This window comes from Pecten maximus, chromosome 13, assembly GCF_902652985.1.
Source record: "Pecten maximus chromosome 13, xPecMax1.1, whole genome shotgun sequence".
Classification (NCBI taxonomy): domain Eukaryota; kingdom Metazoa; phylum Mollusca; class Bivalvia; order Pectinida; family Pectinidae; genus Pecten; species Pecten maximus.
Window position 1 is genome coordinate 30365213 of NC_047027.1, and position 20780 is coordinate 30385992.

The following is a 20780-nucleotide window of genomic DNA, read 5'->3' on the forward strand; positions in this document are numbered from 1 at the left end:
GTAAATGAATGAGGAATGAAAACATATTGTTGTTGTTCTGAAACAAACAAATTCTAATCCAAATTTAGTGTTTGATTTGAATAAAGCTTAAAAGAATAGAGACAAGTTTCATGATAACAAAAGCACCTGATCTTAAGTGATTTATTGATGCGATGTCATATAGTAGGATCCATACATGTATGATACTTTTATTGTCTCTGATTTTTCTGGATGCTAAACGTTCGTTTTTTTTTTATTTATATGTAAACAAAGACCGACCATATTTGACACTGAACTCCAACACCGGGAGTGACAGTGATAGAGGGCAGACAGCTTGAAATCAGATGTGACGTGGACAGCAATCCTCCCCCGTCATCTATAACGTGGTCCAGAGTGGAGGTCTACTTCCGTCTGATGCTGACGTCACGTCCGGTGTCCTACGAATACCGTCTACACACCGGACAGACAAAGGGACGTACCAGTGTACAGCGGTGAACTCTATTGGAAGTCAAGTGGACAGTCTCGTCATTGACATATACTGTGAGTGATGATATGTTTAATTAATATATCGCTTTAGTTGAATTGAGGATATGGGCACTTTACCAGGGAGTGTAGAAGTGTAGTCACACACAAGATAATGTGCCTTGACCACTCAACACCAGACTGGTTAGCATTTCTAATCAACAATACTATAGATTTGTTTTTTTTACTTCCACATCTGAACCAAAATTTTGTAATATGTGACAATGCTATTACGCCAGAAAAAAACAGTTATACATTTGATGTTTTAATTTTTATGCAGAATAGAGAATGTTAATTTTAGAAAGCAATAAAAATTGATGGAAAAACAGTTGTTATTACATGATGTTACCGATGTCTGTACCATGTATACATTCACCATTGATGAATGCATGTAAAGCGATCAAAATGAAATGTGTGGGACAGTTAACATGACTTAAACATGGTCAAAGTGCGGAAATTTAATAAAGGTTTAGAAATTAGTATAAACGCTGAAATATTCAGACCGATTATTATGATATCAAATGGTTAAGTATGAGGACAGTGTAAGATATAGTAAAAGGAAGGGAAACATTCGGTGTCTGATAGAAGTGGTAGAATGGAAGACAGAGTTATAAAATGAATGGGTAGTGTAGTAGAAAATGAAAACTCTTTTCCAAATCAAATGTTGTAGTTGGTTAGGAACACCAGTGTTAAATAAATATAAATGTTAGAAAGCATGACACTCAATGAGGTAGATATTAGATAACAGCGAAGGGATACCATCAGGGAATGATGTCTGCTCCCTGAAAAATAGAGACAACGTAAGACAAAAACCAAAAGATAAAGGTGCTTGTAATGGGGGAAAAGAGAGACTCCGAGAATAGTAAACATCCAAGGGAGAAGATTTTAATGCAGTAATACACAGCCTGTGATACCGATTGGAAATCTCCTGACAGAATACACGTGCCTTGTCAGTTACCAGCCAAATAATACATTCGCTCATAGAAATTCTAACATCATATTTTTAATATCCTGCAAAAAGTGATATGTAAGTTGGTGTTTCTTTATATTCAAAAATACAAACAAATGTTGTGGAAACTTTATTGTTAAACCCCTCGTACCAAAGTTAAGACAGCAAATAGGAATCGGCCCGTCCGTCTGTCTTTCCGTCCGTCGTCCCATAAACCTGTCCGGAAAACTCATACTAAAGTGCTGTTCCGATTTTAACACAACTTGGCACGTATAATCACTACAACATGTAGTTGTGCATCCCGATATTTGTTTTACGAAAATGCATTTTTCAAAATGGCCGCCGACTTCTGATTGGTTGAGGCCTGTCCGGACAACTTCCACTAAGGAACTGCTCCGATTTCATCTAATTGACATCTATAATCAGTTCAGCATGTGGTTGTGCATCCCGATATTTTTTACGATAATGCATTTTTCAAAATGGCAACTGACTTCTGATTGCTTGTCCGGACAACTCTAACTGTTTTAGCTCACCTGGCCCGACGAGCCGGTGAGCCTATGCCATGGCACGTCCGTTATGAATGAATTTGAACCAAATTTGGTCAGAAAGATCCTTGAGGAAGGGGAACCAAGTTTGTATAAGTTTTTACTCTAAGCTCCCAGGAGCCTGAGGGGCGGGGCCCGTTAGGGGAAATATGGATTGATCCTTTAAATCTCTACTTGTCATAAGTTTATGAATGAATTTGAACCAAATTGGTCAGGAACATTCTTGGGGAAGGGGGAAGGAATTTGTTTAAATATTGACTCTGACCCTTCAGGTGCCCGAGGGGCGGGGCCAACTAGTAGTGGAAATAGAGTTCTAAATGGATTTTAACCGAATTAGGTCAGGGACATCCTTGGGGGAAGGGGGAAAGAGTTTATATAAATATTGACTCTGACCCCAAGAGGCTGGAAGGGCGGGGTCCAAGAGGGGAAAAAGAGGTTAATCCTTTATATCACTACTAGTCATAAAGTTATGAATGATTCGAACAAATTTGGTGTGGTATATCATTGGGAAAGGGGAACAGAATTTGTATGAATATTGACTTAATAGGCGAAATAGAGGTAATGTCTTTAAATCGCTGCTAGTCATAACGAATGGAATGAATTAGAACCAGATTTGGTCAAAAACATCTCTGGGAAGGGGAACAGAGTTTGGGGCTCAATAGGAGAAATATAGCTTAGTCATTTAAATTGCAACTAGCCATGAAGTATGGAATTGATGTGTTTGTAGTTTGTATAAATATTGCCTCTGAACCCCCCTCCCCCCTGAGGCCGTTGGGGTTGGGCACAATAGGGAAAATAGGGGTTAGTATTTTAAATTGATATACTAGTCATAAAGTATGGATTGAATTAGAACCAAATTTCTTCAAAAACTTTCTTGTGTGCGAATTCTAATTTCGTAAAGAAAAATCATTATGATTTTCCTTGAGCTAGAGCAGTAGGATACTCAGCATAGAACAAATGGGGGAAATAGAAAAAAGTAAGTGAATAGCAATATATAGTCATAAAGAACTGTATTGTTTTCAATCACTTGAGGTCATACATGATCGCAAAAAGTGCAAATAAATGTAGAACAGATGAATTCTAAACATATATACATATGAAATATGTTATACCTTCCGTCTAGTGTCCTCCTCCTCCTCCTCTCCTCCTCCTCCTCCTCCTTAATCTCAGAATTGCCTGCATATTTCATAAAAACGGTGTTACTCTTTTATTGCTTTCGCTTCAACAGCTTTTATAAAATTGCAATCCTAGAACCGCTTGCCCTTCATTTAGACTTGCTCATATCCTGTAGTTATGGAGTAAGCTGTTGAGATTAAGGTTCAGTTTGTGAAACTTTAATTTGCTTCCCTATCATATATATATTATCATATAGCTGGTAAACATGCGCTCGCAAGTGCAAACTGTGTCCAGTTTCCCATATTGCAGGAGTCAAACAAGAACAGTCACAAAAAAAAAAAAAAAAGTGAAATTTTGCCTTTGCAGCCAAACATGTGGTAATTTGCAGAATTAGTCCTAAACCTTGTGAACACGGTAACTAGAGTAAGTATCGACCAAGTTTGATGAAAGACATTAATCAGCAAGAGCTCACACAAATTACAGAAGCGAAAAGAGTTATTGCCCCTTGTAATATTATAAGTAGTTTGTATCAAAACATATATTATCGGTACCAAAATTTCCCTTTGTAACAATTGTTATTATTGAATCTCATGACACTATGTATGCATTCATACATCCACAAAAGTTTTGAATGTGCGAACCATTCAATAGGAAACTACGTGTACATTCACAAAATTAATGCCCTTCAGAAAAGTGTTGTTTGAATCTTATGTACTCAAAAATTTCAGTAAATTGATGTTTGATTGATTAAATTTTGTACACAGACAAGTCTTAAAAAGGTAAAATATTATGAAGCTAACTTGAAGTGTCACATAGCTAGGCCTTTGTGAATACATAATTATTTGTCCCTGTGTTGACAAAATAGTATAAGGTGAGGATCTGTATGTTAATCGGATTGTGTTAACACCTGTAACAAGAAGTTAAAATCCATATGAGCGATACAGGCCTTCTGGGCCTCTTGTTCAAAATGGCAACCGACTTCTGATTGGTTGAGGCTTGTCCGGACAAGTCCTACTAAAATACAAAACAGACTTTAACAAAACTTGAAAAATTTAGAGCATCTAAATGCATTTGACAGTTTTGTTCAAAGAATGAATCACATCAAACCTCCTGCCAAATTACTAATTACTAATGCTAAGGTGCATTGATAAGTTGACATTGTGATTCTTGTATTGATGTCGATTAGATTAAAGTAAAAACCAGATTACATTATGATGGAAGGTATGTTTTCCCCTAAATGTTTATGCATGTTTCTTACTTTCCGAATTGTCTTGCTGAAATAATGCTGTTTTACTCGTATATTTCACTTCATCATATTGTCAGTTTACCATTTTAACGTTCATTTATTTTTATTCAAGTCAATGATTTTTCTGGATTTCTGATTGCATTTAGACATACATTAACTTATCGCTGTTGGTATTTTGTGGTAAACATTCATTTAGGATAACATTTTCATTATTGTCCTCGGGCAAGATGAACACAGACAATGGTTTGTTTGTGGCGTTTTAGCGACATAGAGCGAATTATAATGTTGTTGTTTTTTATCGATAGTTGGTGCTGTTGCATGTAATTCTGATGAGGTTATATTTGGGTAATATATTATTTGTAAATAAAGGAAACAAATAACCATTAAGTTGATTTACTTTAGATATTGACAAATAAATAAGTTTTCATTGTTGCGGTCAGATAAACAAACTTTATTGATTTGGAACATCCACGTGCATCTAACACTTCAAAGAATCAAACCTCCTGTTAATTAAAAAAATTACTAATTACTTAAGGTGCTTTGATTAACTGACATGATAAATCATGTGTATTGATGGCGATAAGATTATGAAAAAAATTAGTTATGCATTCCCCTAAATGTCAGTGATGTTTTTTCTTACATTCTTGATTTTCTTTCTTATAGAATTTTCTTTAAATTCGTAAATGTCACTTCATTACATTGTCAATTTACCATTTAACTTTCATTAATCTTCCCTTGATTCCCATTTATAACATTTTCGGATTTCTTATCTCATTTAACATACATTTGTACATACACTTGGTATTGTTGGTATTTTGCAGTACATATTCGTGTAGGATAGCCGTTTTATGTTTGTACTCTAGAAAGATAATCTTGGACAATGACGAATTAAGATATAGTGTATTTACCGACAGATGGTTTTATTGCATGTATGCCAAGATGATTATCATTTGATCATATAATTTTTTTGCAAACAAAGGACAATGATTCATCAAATTTAATCACTTTCAAATATAAAACTTGTTAGAAAATGTGTTGGATCTCTACATTGACTTCAAAACAAACAGATTGAAATTGAATTAGTAGAAGGATGGGTTCAGAGATGTTCTTTCATTTGATGTATTGATCGTCAAATTATATAGTTCACAACCATTAAACGAAAATGTAATTTAATTTACAGACCCCCCTGATATACATGTCCGCTACACCAACGCCACCTATATGTCAGCAGACAGAGTGTTGACGTGTGTCCCAGATGGTAACCCAGACTCCTACCAGTTTGGTCAGTGGCGACATACAACGGAAGACGGTACAGAGATACGTCAGTTAAGCGGAAGGTACAACACCACGCACTCTTTTTTGACCTTACCTGACCCCGGCGTTACCAGACGGTACGAGGACACCGGGTACTACACTTGTACAGCCACCAACAATATACCTGTTCTGTCCTACTACAGTTCTGGCTCTGTATTTTTTGTTGTAGAGGGTAAGTTGACAATACAAAGCAAATGCAATTACATTTATTTATTTATTTATTTATTTCTAATTCTACAGATCTACAGGATTACAGAATGGATAACATATACAACAAAAGTATAACTTATCACAGCCAGTTATGCATGTAACACAGACTTATGTACAATGTATACAAGATATTAAGGTAGTGGAAAACAGCATGCTTAAGTCGTTCTTTGAACATAGCAAGAGCAAAAAATATATCACAGTCTGGAACAAGCTTAAAGGAGTTAAAATTACGTTGAATCATATTTAAAAAAAAAATACTATACTTTCAAACATGTATGCGACTTCCCTGACAGTAAAACTGAACGGAGCGAGATGATCGTAGATTACGACCAGGTACTGAAAGACATATATGCTCAACTAAATAAGGACAGTCAAATACACTATTTACACATTTGAAAAAAAAAATCAGTCTAAAAATTCTCGCCTATGTTATACAATGCTGGTTTATTTAACTAACTACAATCCTTTGCTAATAACAGCACATCCACCATGTGATAGGTTTATTGGTTAATAATTATCATATTGAAAAAAGTACTTATAGGAATAGTCTTCCATTCTCTAAAGCTTACATTTGAATATCTATACTGTATATATATTTTTAGGAAACAGATCGTACAAACTGAAACCTACATTCTTTATTTTGATAGATTTGGTTGTTTGATTGAACTTATCGTATTACTGGTGATAAAATGCATGTATCTATTTATTAACTTACACATTCACACGACCAACCGACTTCAAAATAATCGCTGTCACATGAAGATTATTTTATTTGTATTTACTTCTCCCCCATCTGCAGCCTTGTAAACTCTGATTGGTTATATATTAGCGTATATGCAGGGAAAACGAATTAATAAGCGCGGGAATCGTTAACATACTTATGACGTCTATTTCTGACGTTTACGGAACGTCAACTAGACGGTTTTGTACAAAAGGCTTATGTCAAGTGACTGAATATTACGAAATGCATCAGAGCATTTTTAACTTCTCCACAAGTTTTATGCTAAAAACAAGTGGCTGAAGCGTACATCTAGACCATTAGACCTCGTCATTACTTAATATGAATCAATATACGCGGTGGTTGGCAACCAAGGTTAATCTGAGACCAAATTGTAGATTGTGAATATTCCACAGCTGTCGTAGTTGCCAATGTTGCAACGTCCTGACTTTTATTTTCTTCGCGCGGTATTTCAACGATTACTTTGAAACGCATTTTGACTGCATATACGGTGATCCCAAACAGAAAAAACTAGCTATTTACTTGCTTGTCAAAATAGCTCGCAGCAAGCTAGTCGCACGCTGCTTTCACTACCTAGTCACTTGCAAGTATTTGGAACCTTTTTACGCGCTTAAACCTAGCTTGCGAACTAAAACACTGCATGATGATTATTACCAATTAGCTCGCAACTAGCTAGAGACTAGCTAGTGACAAGCTCGCGACTAGCTAGTGACAAGCTCGAGACTAGCTAGTGACAAGCTCGCGACTAGCTAGTGACAAGCTCGCGACTAGCCTGCAACTAGCATGTGGCATTAGCTCTCAGCACACATACATTAACCTGCATGAGTCCTGATGTAACACATGCCTCCTTACCCTGCGAAAATATCCAAGGATATCCCCGGATAATCAACAGTAATCCAAGTCTTGTGATATCAATAGAATATCTGTAAGGATTTCTCTGGATTTCACAAGATTTAATCCCTGGATAACCCACAACGGTATTGGAACAGGATATCTAGGAATATCTAGGGAAAAATCCAGGGTGGAGAGTCTGGATTTTTTCCTGGATATTCCAAGATTTCCAGTTCCAATACCGTCATGGGTTATCCAGAGATTAGTATGGACTCAACAGAGATGAGGAAAGTCTGGATTTCCCTGGATATTCCAAGATATCCTGTTCCTTAAATCTTGTAAAATCCAGAGAAATCCTCACGGATATCTATGGATATTACAAGACTTATACAATGGATTAATCTGGATTAGTGAAGACAATTCTGGACTAGTCTAGACTAATCCAGACTGGTTTTAATTTAATTGATTGCAAAAAATATGTAAATGCACAAGTGAATGCATGTTGTAATAAAACACTAATTCTGTACACACACAAATCTATCCATAATCAAACAGAAAAAAAAAGCAACATGCTGATTCTATAATATTCATGTAAGATTTATATTTCATTTGAGTACCCCAATGCCTTTACCAGTTGAATACAGACAGATTTTACCACTGGCATTCCAATTTATAGTTGGATACAGCACATTCCAAATTCAACACAAGACTGAGCTGAAGAGTACCTTTTCTGACACAGAAATTAAAATAAAAAAGCAGAATGCTTACTTCATATTTTGTACATAATTAAAACAAGGAGATGACATCCACAATTGATTTATCTTTATTTATTCTATGTAATATATGATCTTTAACAGTAAAGTGGACCATAAATTCTTGAAGATGTTCCATAAATTAAAACCTTTGAGGAAATGTCTACTATATGATCACAAGTTTGGTCAAAGTTTATTATCACATAATTGGGGACCTGTTATCCAGCGAATTCCTTGTGTAATATATCTGCCTTTGTCAAAAATATGATATATATACAGTATACTTCTGGCATCCTATCCATGCACACACACTTCATCTTCAAGATTCATAATAATGTTTCTACATTATCATCAACAGTTATTTGACAGCAAGTTAGACCTCTGTACATCAGTACTTTTAATAATCAGTCCCTGTGTCTTTCAGTTCACTTCATTTGTCTTTGACTGTTGGACTTGCTAGCTTTTAAGCCATAAAACTGGTCAGACTCCTCTAGTATACGATGAAAACGTATGAAGACTGGACATAGAAACCTGAAAATACATGAAATTCTATGATATAACAATTTGTATTAGCAGGGCATCCAGTTGACCCTTGACTTCTTGCAATTTCAGAAGTCAAATCACAATTTCTGAACAATCTGAAGGGTCAAAACATATTTCAAATAGACATGTCCCTTCAAACTCAAGAGTCAGATCTCAATTTTGGGAGTCAAAAACATACCCTCAGGGGTCAACTGGATGCCCTGTATTAGCATCAACTGGTGTAAGTGTGATAATGTGATTGCAAAAGAATACAATTATAATAATTGAACAACAATTATCTAATATTGATTAAATCATCTTGACAAAACATGATCAGGTGTGAATGAAAACTTAAAGCAGTATCTTAATTATTAAGATCTTAATATAGATACCGATGAACTCATTTAGTAGAAATATGGGGGAAAAAACGCGCACAAAAACGATCTAGGCCAGCATGATCATCCTACAGGTTTTTAATCTAAATCAATGATTTTGAATTCAGAAATAAACTACGTCACGCCAGAATGTGAAATGGATGCACATAAAAATGCGTCCTTAATTTAATTTGACCCCTTATGTGTGTCAACAAACACCGTACCGCACGTGTGTACTCGCTGTCGGTATATGTGCAAGTGAATCTAGATCGGCTGTACGTGCATGGCCTGTGATTACCGGTGAATACATGACTAAAACTCAAAAACAATAAAGACCACTCCTATGAAGTTAATATAAATACTCATAATTAAATGGTGTAACAGGATCGAATGGTATGTAGCTATATACTCAGTAGGCCTACTGACAGGTGACACTGACAGCCGACGACAAAATTCAATTTCAAATAGAATATTGTAAACTTACTGCACACAGATTTCCTTTGATAATTGCACACCATAAACATCAAGAACGGTGAAATTGTTTTTCCATTAGTCGATCTTCTTCAGCACAACATGTTCAGTCTAAAACGTGATTTGTTTAAAACGCAAAATACCGTCTTCTAGTCCTCTGTTTCTTCCCGAAGTTCCCGCTAAAATCTCGCTTCCGGTAAGCTTATACGGAATCTGTTCAAAATCTCAATCCAGTCGATGATATTCGTGTTTAATATTCTCGATTTTGTTGTTTTATTGCCTTATTTTTTTAAAAGATTACTTCTTCAAACATATGAACATAACATGCTTGTACAAGCCACAATATGCATAACGTTACAATCGTATTTTCCTAAGCGGCCCTAAAGTCCAATCGGGCCGCTTCTGCCATTTATTTTGCACATCAGCTGTGTACAGGCGAGACTCGCCTACGTACACAGGTAATGCAATCAAGCATGGTCATACGATATATATATATCATTCGACTGTTGCTAATTAATTAACGCTCCTGATGCGAAGTATTTTGTTTTTAGCACGCGGACACATACATCTAGACTTTACGGCATTGTAATGTTTTAACACACGTGGACTGTTCACATTACGATAATGATTACGTAACGTGTTGATAGTTGTTTAATCTGATCGGACGGGTTTGTATTATACTATATGTCAATTAAATGAGTTAAATCAGTTGCAGATATTTTTTTTTGATATTATTATTTCCACTGTTTTGTAATTTTATTTTTTATTTATTATTTATTTTTTTGCTGTAAATTTACGTGAAAAAAACACTTGACTTTTGTCAGATGCATTAGTTCAGTTATTAACGGTATATAACAGAAAGGAGTTTTGTACAATTGATCACATCGAACATGATGCAGTTTTCTTACAGGAGGTCTGAAATTGATTTTGGTACCAATTTTTTAAATGATCTATTGAAAACTTTTTTAGTGAATTTGAATGAGCTGACATCCATGATACATGTATAAGCTTATATATACTTGAGTATATTGTAACTTGCACATCTTTTCAGTTACATGAATTAAACAAATGTTGAATAAATTTAACAGTTAATCTTATTCTAAGTAGTAGTTTTTATTTGGCAATTTGCTGCCTCTTTCAAAAGTGTTATAATTACAAAAGAGGAATTGAAAGATGGTTTAATAGTTTACCTTTCTAGAGATGTTTATTTTACAGACAGAATATTAGAAGGAAGTTTTAGGCATGCTCATGTTGAATATATATAATTGGTAAACTATACATCCAAGTTTTGTAAGTATGAAAACCTTCAAATTTAGTGATAACAAATTAGCTTGTTGCGAGCATAACAGAAAATGACTAGCTATTTGTGAATAAACAGAAAAGTGACTAGCTTGCAACTAGCTCGCGCAAGCTCGTGACTAGCTCATTGCAGAATGAGACAAGCTCGCAAAATGATCGCTGAAATCTTTGCAAGCTAGTACTACCATACCATGCACATATTTCGAGCTAATTGCGAGCTTGATAGCTTCAAACTAGCTAGTCTCTAGCTTGTTTCTAGCTTGTGACCAGCATGTATTTTAGTAAGGGATATGCCCGCTATATGCTACCGCACTGTATATAGAAATGTTAAATCCTTATATAAACATCAATAACAAAAGGGGTTGCACGCTAAACTAAGTAAGCGGTTGTTTGTATGGTTGATATTAATGTTTTACATCATATAATCATTGTTACACAAGAGTATGTTTGTAAATAACATGAAAACTTATACATATATTATAAAAATAACCAACTGTAAACACTTCATTATTGATATTGACATAATATTGTCAATATTAGTTTTAGACCACCTGCGATTATTACAACAATAAGATTGTCATGTTATTGCCACTTAACCTCGCATAAAGTTGTTAACTATATCAAGTCGAAATTTTTACGAAGTCGAACATTCATATTACTGATTCGCTTAAACGACATTATGGTTTATTCTATATTGTGTTCTTCCGTATATACGATCTGATTTAATGTAAAATGTTTTCTTGGTAATTGAGATAATTGCGTCTCCGTTTAAATCAAGGTTGTTCAATTATTGAACTTTTATTTTTTTAATGGATTTATTGTAATAAGAGGGGGCCGCGGTGGCCGAGTGGTTAAGGTGTTGCGAGTTCGAAACTTACGTGGGGCAGTTGGCAGGTACTGACCGTAGGCCGGTGTTGTTTCTCCGGGTACTCCGGCTTACCACCACCTCCAAAACCTGGCACGTCCTTAAATGACCCTGGCTGTTAATAGGGCGTTAAACAAAAACATACCAAACCAAACCAAATATTGTGATAAGGGCGTTTTATAGTAATAATGTTGACTAGGCATCCCTGCGCCCGTCCTTTCATCGATAGTAAGTTTGTGTACAAGATGTCACAAGAACCAGGAACCAATGAAAAATGTTCCTGTTTATTATCAACATGACATTTTACTACCAAGTTCTACTCGTGATACAAAATCGGTATTCGTCGGTTAAGGTGAATGATCAAAGGACACAGCTGACCTCTCTCAAACAAAACGTTTGTGTGCAAGATATATCATACTGAAAATGGGCATATCTTTTTTAGACGCCGCTCAATTTGCTTTCATTATGTTAGTTCATACTTTGCTTTCATTGTTAGTTCATACTATAAAAGTACAACGACTAAAACTATCAAAGCGGCGCTTTATTTGCAGAAAACATACATGCATCACGTAATATTGTAGAGTTTAGATTTTAGTTAAATAATGAAAGTTGACATTTATTTTAAATGTCTTGTTAAAATTATGAATATGAAGAAAGTAATGAAGGTTAACTACATTTGACTTTTTAATTCTTGCTATCATCCTTCAGACATGGAACGCCTCCTGTATGACAGAGATATGCAAATAATTATCTTCACGTTTACATTTACTACTCATGCTCTGCCTTAATTCTATTATAAATGCCAGCTTCCCCTGTGATAACTACCAACACAGCATTGATCAAGGGACAGATAGGGAACAACATTACTATTGAGGTGGAGTTTTACAGCAGACCGGCGGTCATAGATAATGTTACCTGGACCAAAGGATTAAATGGATTACCTACCCCTGATAAGTCTGTTACATCTGTAGATGTCAGGTCAATCAGTTTGCCATTCTATGGTGTTGAGACTGAGGTCGAAGGTTACGTGGCAGCAATAATCATACACAGCCTAGTGGAACAAGATTTTGGCAACTACACAGTGACGATAGAAAACAGACTGGGAAATACAAGCTTTCATATTGATTTTAAATCTGCAAGTAAGTTTCAAAATGATAGTAAGCGTATCCATTGTGACCACTTAAGTTCACGTTTTCAAAATGTGAATTAGCCTTTGCTTAACAAAATTTCCCCTGGCGGGTCTCTTTGAGTCAGCAGAAAGCCCTAACACTGTGGGATTATTTGGTATTAATATTTATCCAACAATCATAATCTATTTATTTTCTAAAATATTCCGCTCACTATATCTGACAATATAATAATACTCTCGCGTACATTAATCAAGTCTTATTTGCATTGAGTTGAAAATGTCTTACTTAAGCCAATCTGGAATAAATATCTCTTTATGGTGAGGCTTGTTTGATATTTAATTCGCTAGCGTTCGATTGTGTAGGTGCATTTTTTACGTGCTAGTAACTGTTAATATTACAACAGGTCCACCCTTACCACCAGACAATGTCGTACAGCTGATCCATGACATCAGTAGTATTAATGTACAGTGGACACCGCGCTTTAATGGTGGAGCAGAACAACACTTCATCATTGGATACAAGTCAGACATTGCAAAGGATTTCAGTGACTTGTATCCAATACCTGATACCCATGAACCGACCCAGTCCTACCAAATCACTGGACTTCAGACTGCACAAATATACTTTATTCGGTTATATGCTGAAAACGAAATTGGCCGGAGTGGCTATGTATATCTTAACCAAACAACAAAAGGTAACCACAATATGTCTTACATTAGACAATTCTTTGATAATGTGAAGGAATGTTCAATTTCAAATAGTTCATAGCTTCGATAATGTAAAAGTGTTTTTATTTTGTTTATATTTGCCTGAATCATGCATATACATGACCTGACGAAACCCATGATTACAAATATCTATCGTTGAGGTTAGTTTATACAGAAACCCCATCATGTGTTGGACCTGTAGTCGGTGGTGTTGCAGGATCAGTGTTAACCTTGACATTCATAGCCGTTGCAGGTTTACTATTTTGGAGAATAAAACGTAGAAAAGGTTAGTTTTACATATATGTATTTATTGCATTTTTGCCAGTGAAATATAGAAATGTAATAATCTAATAAAACTTATATTTTCACCGCAGCTATGAGCAGTGAAATTATAAGATTATGCAGTGAAGTTTCTGTTTTTGACCTAACCTTTATATTACATCGTTGAAACTTGCTGATTTTTCCAGTCGAAGCGACGATAGATAAATTGGCTATTTTGCTGTATTTTTGATATATTCTGACTGCTTTTTGATAAAATACTCACTTGACGCTAGCTATTCATGCACAGATTCTCCGATAACAATAACAGCAGAAAACGTGGATTAACGTCCCAAAGAGATGAAGTAATAACTGATTCTTAGACACTATTAATTTTGCGATGTTTTCAATTTTGGTTTACAGGTTATATGATATACAATAAAAAGAAAATTGAATGATTTCCCGTTAAATATAACATAATAACATATTATCACGAAATAACGCAAATCGAAACACGTAATAACTCGAAATAAACACATAAAAACGCGAAAAAACACATGATAACGTAAATCGAAACACGCAGCCCCCCCCCCCCCCCCCCCCCAAAAAAAAAAAAACCCAACACGTTATTACGTATTCCAAGCCTATATTAACGCATGCAAAAGAGACATTTACACACTCTGTTAGTAAATGAGATTAACCGAAACATAAATGTGTACTTCCAAATAGGATTTAGCAAAATAGAAATATTATCAATACACACACTTACTTGCTCATTCAGAAAGAGTTGTTATTAGCATTTTAAGAGGAATATATGTAGATGTTCATTAAAATCATAGAATGAACTAATATGTGCGAGTAACACCTTAGTTAGACCGTATGATATTTTACTCTGTCCAGAATTGCTTCCGAATATATAACCAAGTCTAAAAATGATGATGCATTTATTTTTTATTTTATTTCCTGTTCATCAGCATGTGACTATTTTACAATAACAAATACACATGAAAGTTTGTTTTAGTGTAATTCATTATCGAAAAAGTTGATAATATTTGATATATCCAAACCGCATCAACTAAAGCACTATTAAGTTAGTTTCTGAATGCAACTCATCCGAGAGTTCAAAATTAATTTTAAAATTCAAAAGAAAAAAAAATTCAAAAACTGCTAATTCCAAAGTCAAAAATATTATTTCCTTATATAAACAACAGTTAAGGGTACCTCCTCCAAAGGGATGAACACGAGACCCAAGCCATGAAATTCACAAATTCGGAAAAGTAATTTAAGACCCTTCCACCTATGAAAAGTATTGAATTCTACCTTATTTCTGTATTGAGAAGGTACTTTTTTGAAATTTCAGTTCATTTTACTGTTTTTGGCCCCGCCCCCTAAGGGTCGGTCAAGGCCAACATGTGCATACCATCAAAACATCATTACATGCTGATAATGCTAAGCAAGTTATAATAATTCTAAAATAAATGAAACAAAAGACAGTCAAAAATGTGATTTTCCCAGGGGCAAACGTGAGACCCCAGGTAATGAAACTCACCATTTCGTTGAAGCACCTTCTGACCCTTCCATTTATGTTAAGTATTTGTGTTTATCTTATTTGGGTCTTTATAGCAAGATTGATGAATTTTCAGCTAATTTGACCCTTTTTGGCCCCGACCATCAGCCCATGGGATCTGTCAGGGCAAACATGTGTAAACCATCAAACTGTCATTCCATGCTGATTATGTTAACCAAGTCATAATGAATTACAATAGAAATGAAACAAATGATAGTCAAAAATATAATTTCCCAATATAAACTATATTAAAGTTTATCCCCTCAACAGGGGCAAACGTGAGACCCCAGGGTCATGAATTTCACAAGTTTGGTAGAGCACGATAGGACCCTTCCATATATGTAAAGTATTTGATTTTATTATATATGGGTATTGAGAAGATCTTTTAAATTTCTGTCAATTTGACTCTTTTTAGCCCCGCCCATCAACCCCTGGGGGTCAGTCAGGGCCAACATGTGCATACCATCAAATTGTTATCCCATGCTGTTAATGTTAACAAAGTAATGATTTAGAACATCAGTATAAGACCTTTCTATCTGGAAGTTGAGGAGATGTTTGAAATTTTAATCATTTTGTCCCCTTTTCGCCCCTCCCCTCAGGCCCCTAGGGGGTAGGGACCATATAGGTCATCTGAGACTTCGTCTCGTTTCAGATGACCTAAAAGCTTCGTTGATCACCATCAATCAATCAGATAGTTTTGAAATAGTCTGGGTGTCAATGGAAATTGTAGCAAACAAATAACAAGCGTTTTAGATAAACATGTAGTTAATGAAGATGTCTCTTTTCTTTCTTAATGTTTCGAATTAATTTTTTTAAACATTTTTAACATACCACTTGTTAACAAAGAAAACCAATCAAGGTAGTCTGTGCGCATATCATTTGTAAAACTAATTGATTATAGTCATTAGATCATCTTTTTAAAAAATGCGCCTGTATACTGAACACATATCTTATCTTTTAAGGTTCACTAGGTCATCAGACGACTAATCCAGAAAGCAGGTGAGGAACATGTTTCCATTTCCCTTTCAATTCTTGCGCATTAATAATTGATTCCTGTTTAATTAACATGTGATCATAGTATGATCTTGTAAGCGCCAAAATGTATTTATCGCAACGAAACGAAATCAAGTGAAACGAAACGCAATCAAGCGAGATGAAAAATGGAACATTGAAAAAGGAAAAAAAATAGACTGTTCATAGGCATTAGTGTCCTAATCTCATCGGTGTAAAAACAACATACTGCACTTTACAGGTACCCGTGGATTAACCGGTGGATTCATTTTACATATGTCAGTAGTGTTATATACCTTGGACAGTTTTTCATTGACTGTGCAAGGCAAAAATCGAAATCGTTATATTGGAAATAAGATTATGGAATTATTTGAAGAAAAAAATCAACACATTGATTATTTATTTTTTGCCAAAAATATATTACTTCTGAGTTTCATGGTAAAAGGATCAAACTCGGCTAGCAAATATATCAAAAAAAGTCTTCACTTTATGAAAAACTCAAATAAAAAATGAAAATCATTTTAGAACGTGTATGCAAGTAACATATAAGAACTACTTACAAGTATACACACGTTTAAACATGTGTACCAGCTAAAAGTCGGAAGTCGCAGTGAGCTTCGATCCACTCCGAATTTCAATCCAATCCCACTGAAATATCAAATGTATACACTTTCATATCGTACCTTGGTTTAGAATCCCTAAATACTCACTATGTTATCCTTTTGTCGTGTGACAAGGATTTAAAGATAATAAAATGGATCCCCAGTCGGGGTATCGTCTGATAACTCAACCGCTTTGCGTCAAGATCCTCATATTTAAATCCTTTTCATACTAAAATCGGATTACATGTGGTCTAAGCAAAGGTGCATTTCTAATATATATTTGTCTATAAAATCTAACAGGATGCAGATGCCGATGATAAATATCAGCATCGATACCTAAATTTTCTTTTCAGGACGGTATACCAAGATCTAGACCTAACCAATATAGATCCATCGTCTATTTATACTGACCTACAGACATCAGGTAATCATGTCAATATGTACAATTCTCTGACTATTTATACATTTTTATTTCACAGAATAAATCCGAAAATAAATCACTTTTCACATACAAATTTCAGGTGTTCTGCAGCACAGTGTTGTTTTATGTTATGAATATTTCTTTAACGCTATACTATCTGGCATGTTCATAGTTCTACCACCAAACTCACCATGAGGTGAACACATTTATTTGTTAATAGGGGCATTTGTATATCTTTTCTTGAAAATCCCCATACAATTCATGGACCTTTCTAGTGTTAAAGGTGATAACCTATAGCTATAGATCAGTTCAATAATAACCAAGGTAAGGGATGAATAAGTATCAAAGGTAATAAGTTTCACTACCTGTGTATTCTGAACAGTATAGCTACTACTTACTTATCTGTATTACGATATAAACTGATTCTGACTAATTTGCCTTTCCGGAAATTTGGCTCTCATTTACCTTTATTATTGATCTTTAAAAAAACACCATAATATTAAGTATTGTTTGAAATATTTATAATGTATGATATCAAGATGCATCTTTTAATTTTTTATTTTTCAACAGGACGAAATATGGCGGGATCAGATAGGTATCCAATTTATTGAAATGTTGATTTAGAAATAGTTTTAATTTTCACACATGAAGTGTGTATTGGAACTACAATATACAGTTTATTTCGTAAATGTGTGATCTATTTGAGCAGGAAAAAAGACGAATGTCGCAAACCTTTATTATCCAGACTGTCATAGTTAATTTTCATAACAATAATAATCTTTTGCTTGTTTATGCAATTTTTTGCCATAATGAAGGAAAGCATGAATAAATATAATTGAAACTGGATTAATAACTAACATCGTCTAAGATTAACACTCTTTACAGAAACCATGCCAAATATGTTGAAATTATTTTGGTCGCGCTGTGAATGAGCATAAGTATATTTCAACATGTATTCCGTTACAGTTCCCCCAATATCAGTACGTATGAGACGCTTGGAGTTAGATCTGAGCCTAACATTTATGATGATCTGTCGAAGAAACCTCGTAAGTTAATGATTACGTTATACACAGACGAAGCATGACGGCCTATTTCACATCGATCAATACTAATTAATAATCGGTGTTCTATATTTTGCGCGGAATTGAATCCTGTTCAATATTACCAGAGTCACTATAAATATTTCATATTCATTCATTAAATCGTATTTCAGAAATCACATACAGTTCATGTGTTCTGTTTATATTTTGTAGAGCACACCGATGCCACTTACGTAAACACCATAATACAACAGCGCTGAAATGTTTAGTCAGGTGTGAGGAACGTTGACGGTCCATTTGACAAACATAACGTGACTACCAACAACAAATCAAGATATTATACTTCAACATTTTTAATGAGCTTTGTTGTTGGTTATTTTGTTCTCCGTTATGCGGTTGATATTTCTTTTCTGTTCATTAAATATGCGTTATTTTGTATGAAGTAGATATTCCAAAGTAAATGCAGGAATATAAGTCTGTTTGTACAATGTATCTGTGTATGTATTTGCTAAGGAGGTCAAAGAATGGAGCTTGTATTGAAATCATAATAAGGACTCATTATTTATCTTACCTTAAAGGGCCGCGGTGGCCGAGTGGTTAAGGTGTACCGACACTTTATCACTAGCCCTCCACCTCTGGGTTGCGAGTTCGAAACCTACGAGGGGTAGTTGCCAGGTACTGACCGTAGGCCAGTGGTATATCTCTGGGAACTCGGCTTTAATCCACCTCCAAAACCTGGCACGTCCTTAAATGACCCTGGCTGTTAATAGGACGTTAAACAAAAACAAACAAAACCTTGATTCACATAAGCCATCATAGCTCGTTATATTTATTGACATGTAACGAGTAATTAATCGTCTAAATGGCCTATTTAGTTGTACATTTTCACTTATCTGCTGTTCAGTATTTATTTATTTCTATTTTTGTTTACTTTTGAATAGCTTATAAAAGTGAGTACGTGTAGATGGTTTACACCTGCATCAGTGCGTAAACGCCAACGTTATTGTACATGTGGTGATATACATGTAAAGAAAAACATGAATATATATCTCTAATTGTTATGAATATAAACATGTTGTGTGTTAAGTAGAAAGCATGTAATTTTTTAATCGAGGATATTATTTTGTAATAACTTATTAATATCAATATAACTTGCAGTGTATTATGTACTATGCCAAACTTTGTTATTATTCATTTTATATTAAGGTGTTACTATTCTAAAGTGGTATTAGCCGTTCTATGAAATTGTGAAAGAAATTGATTTAAGCTTTGCTTTTTTTCCGATCCGATTATAATGGTTTTTGTGTTGAATAAAATGCCGTTTAAAACAAAGCCGTGTTGCCTTTTTGACTACATTTTATAAGGCTGATTTTCTAAGATAGTTGCCATAGTGTAGCTCTTAAGGAGATCTTTAAAGTGTAACCGGAACGAAACACCATGTTAAAATATGTTAGTGTATGTAACCACCAAAGAAGAATGTCGCAAACCGTATTAAAATCGGTTGACCGAATATCGAGGTTTAACAGAGTAGCTGTAATGGTGGCCAGCAGTATAGACGGAAGTGTGAACAGTAGCAACACAGACATGACTCTTATAAAGTATAACTCTTACTTAGCTGTCCGTATACTAAGATCATGATTGGGTAGGCTGTATTTGTAAGAACGGATATTGGATGGCTCTCCTGCCTTCATTTATTTATCGCGACGGGGAAATACAAGATTTAAATTTGATTGTTTTTGTTTTCATTAAGATTTATCTAGCTGGTTGTTAGGATAACCAAAAGGTTTTTCATTGGAAACCGGAAGTATATCAACACGTTGGGAGGATACCCCGGAGGATACCCCGTGGAGAATAAAGTTTCCCTCTGTTATTTAAACGGTATAATTTGACCGGAAGTGCACCAAAACTCCGGGTTTTATAACTACTGTGTATTACAAAAGCCGATTATATAGTTCTGCATTAAGAACGAAAACATGATTTATGATGGAGATTATCTCGTTATTACGAGTAACGTTATTTCAATGTTTTACAGGTATACCCATTAGTTAACATATCGCGTTTAGTATTATACAATCAGAACTACATGTTCTCTTCCTTGTAAAGCGTTTTAAGTTTCAAGTTCAGATCGAGGTACGACAAAATAAGTAGCTGCTTTGTTCCACTTCTGCAACATACAGTTTGTGGTATTTGCAAAACGACACTATCGACATTACTTTTGTTTGGAATTGTACCTGATGACAGCATAATTGTATGGAGAACCCCATCTGGAATGGCGTCAACAATGACGTCATTTAGACTTGACATCACATA

General features: G+C 34.8%; 1 protein-coding gene across 1 annotated transcript; it reads left to right on the forward strand.

The window, feature by feature from the left end:
* Window positions 1-234: 234 nt before the first annotated feature.
* Window positions 235-19802, forward strand: LOC117341425 (nephrin-like). Its single transcript, XM_033903272.1, has 10 exons — window positions 235-519; window positions 5538-5843; window positions 12541-12873; window positions 13268-13558; window positions 13738-13857; window positions 16359-16395; window positions 17363-17433; window positions 18001-18025; window positions 18397-18476; window positions 18684-19802. Exons 2-10 carry the CDS (start codon window positions 5579-5581, stop codon window positions 18728-18730), a joined length of 1269 nt encoding a protein of 422 aa, XP_033759163.1. The 5' UTR covers window positions 235-519; window positions 5538-5578; the 3' UTR covers window positions 18731-19802.
* The last annotated feature ends 978 nt before the right edge of the window (window positions 19803-20780 follow it).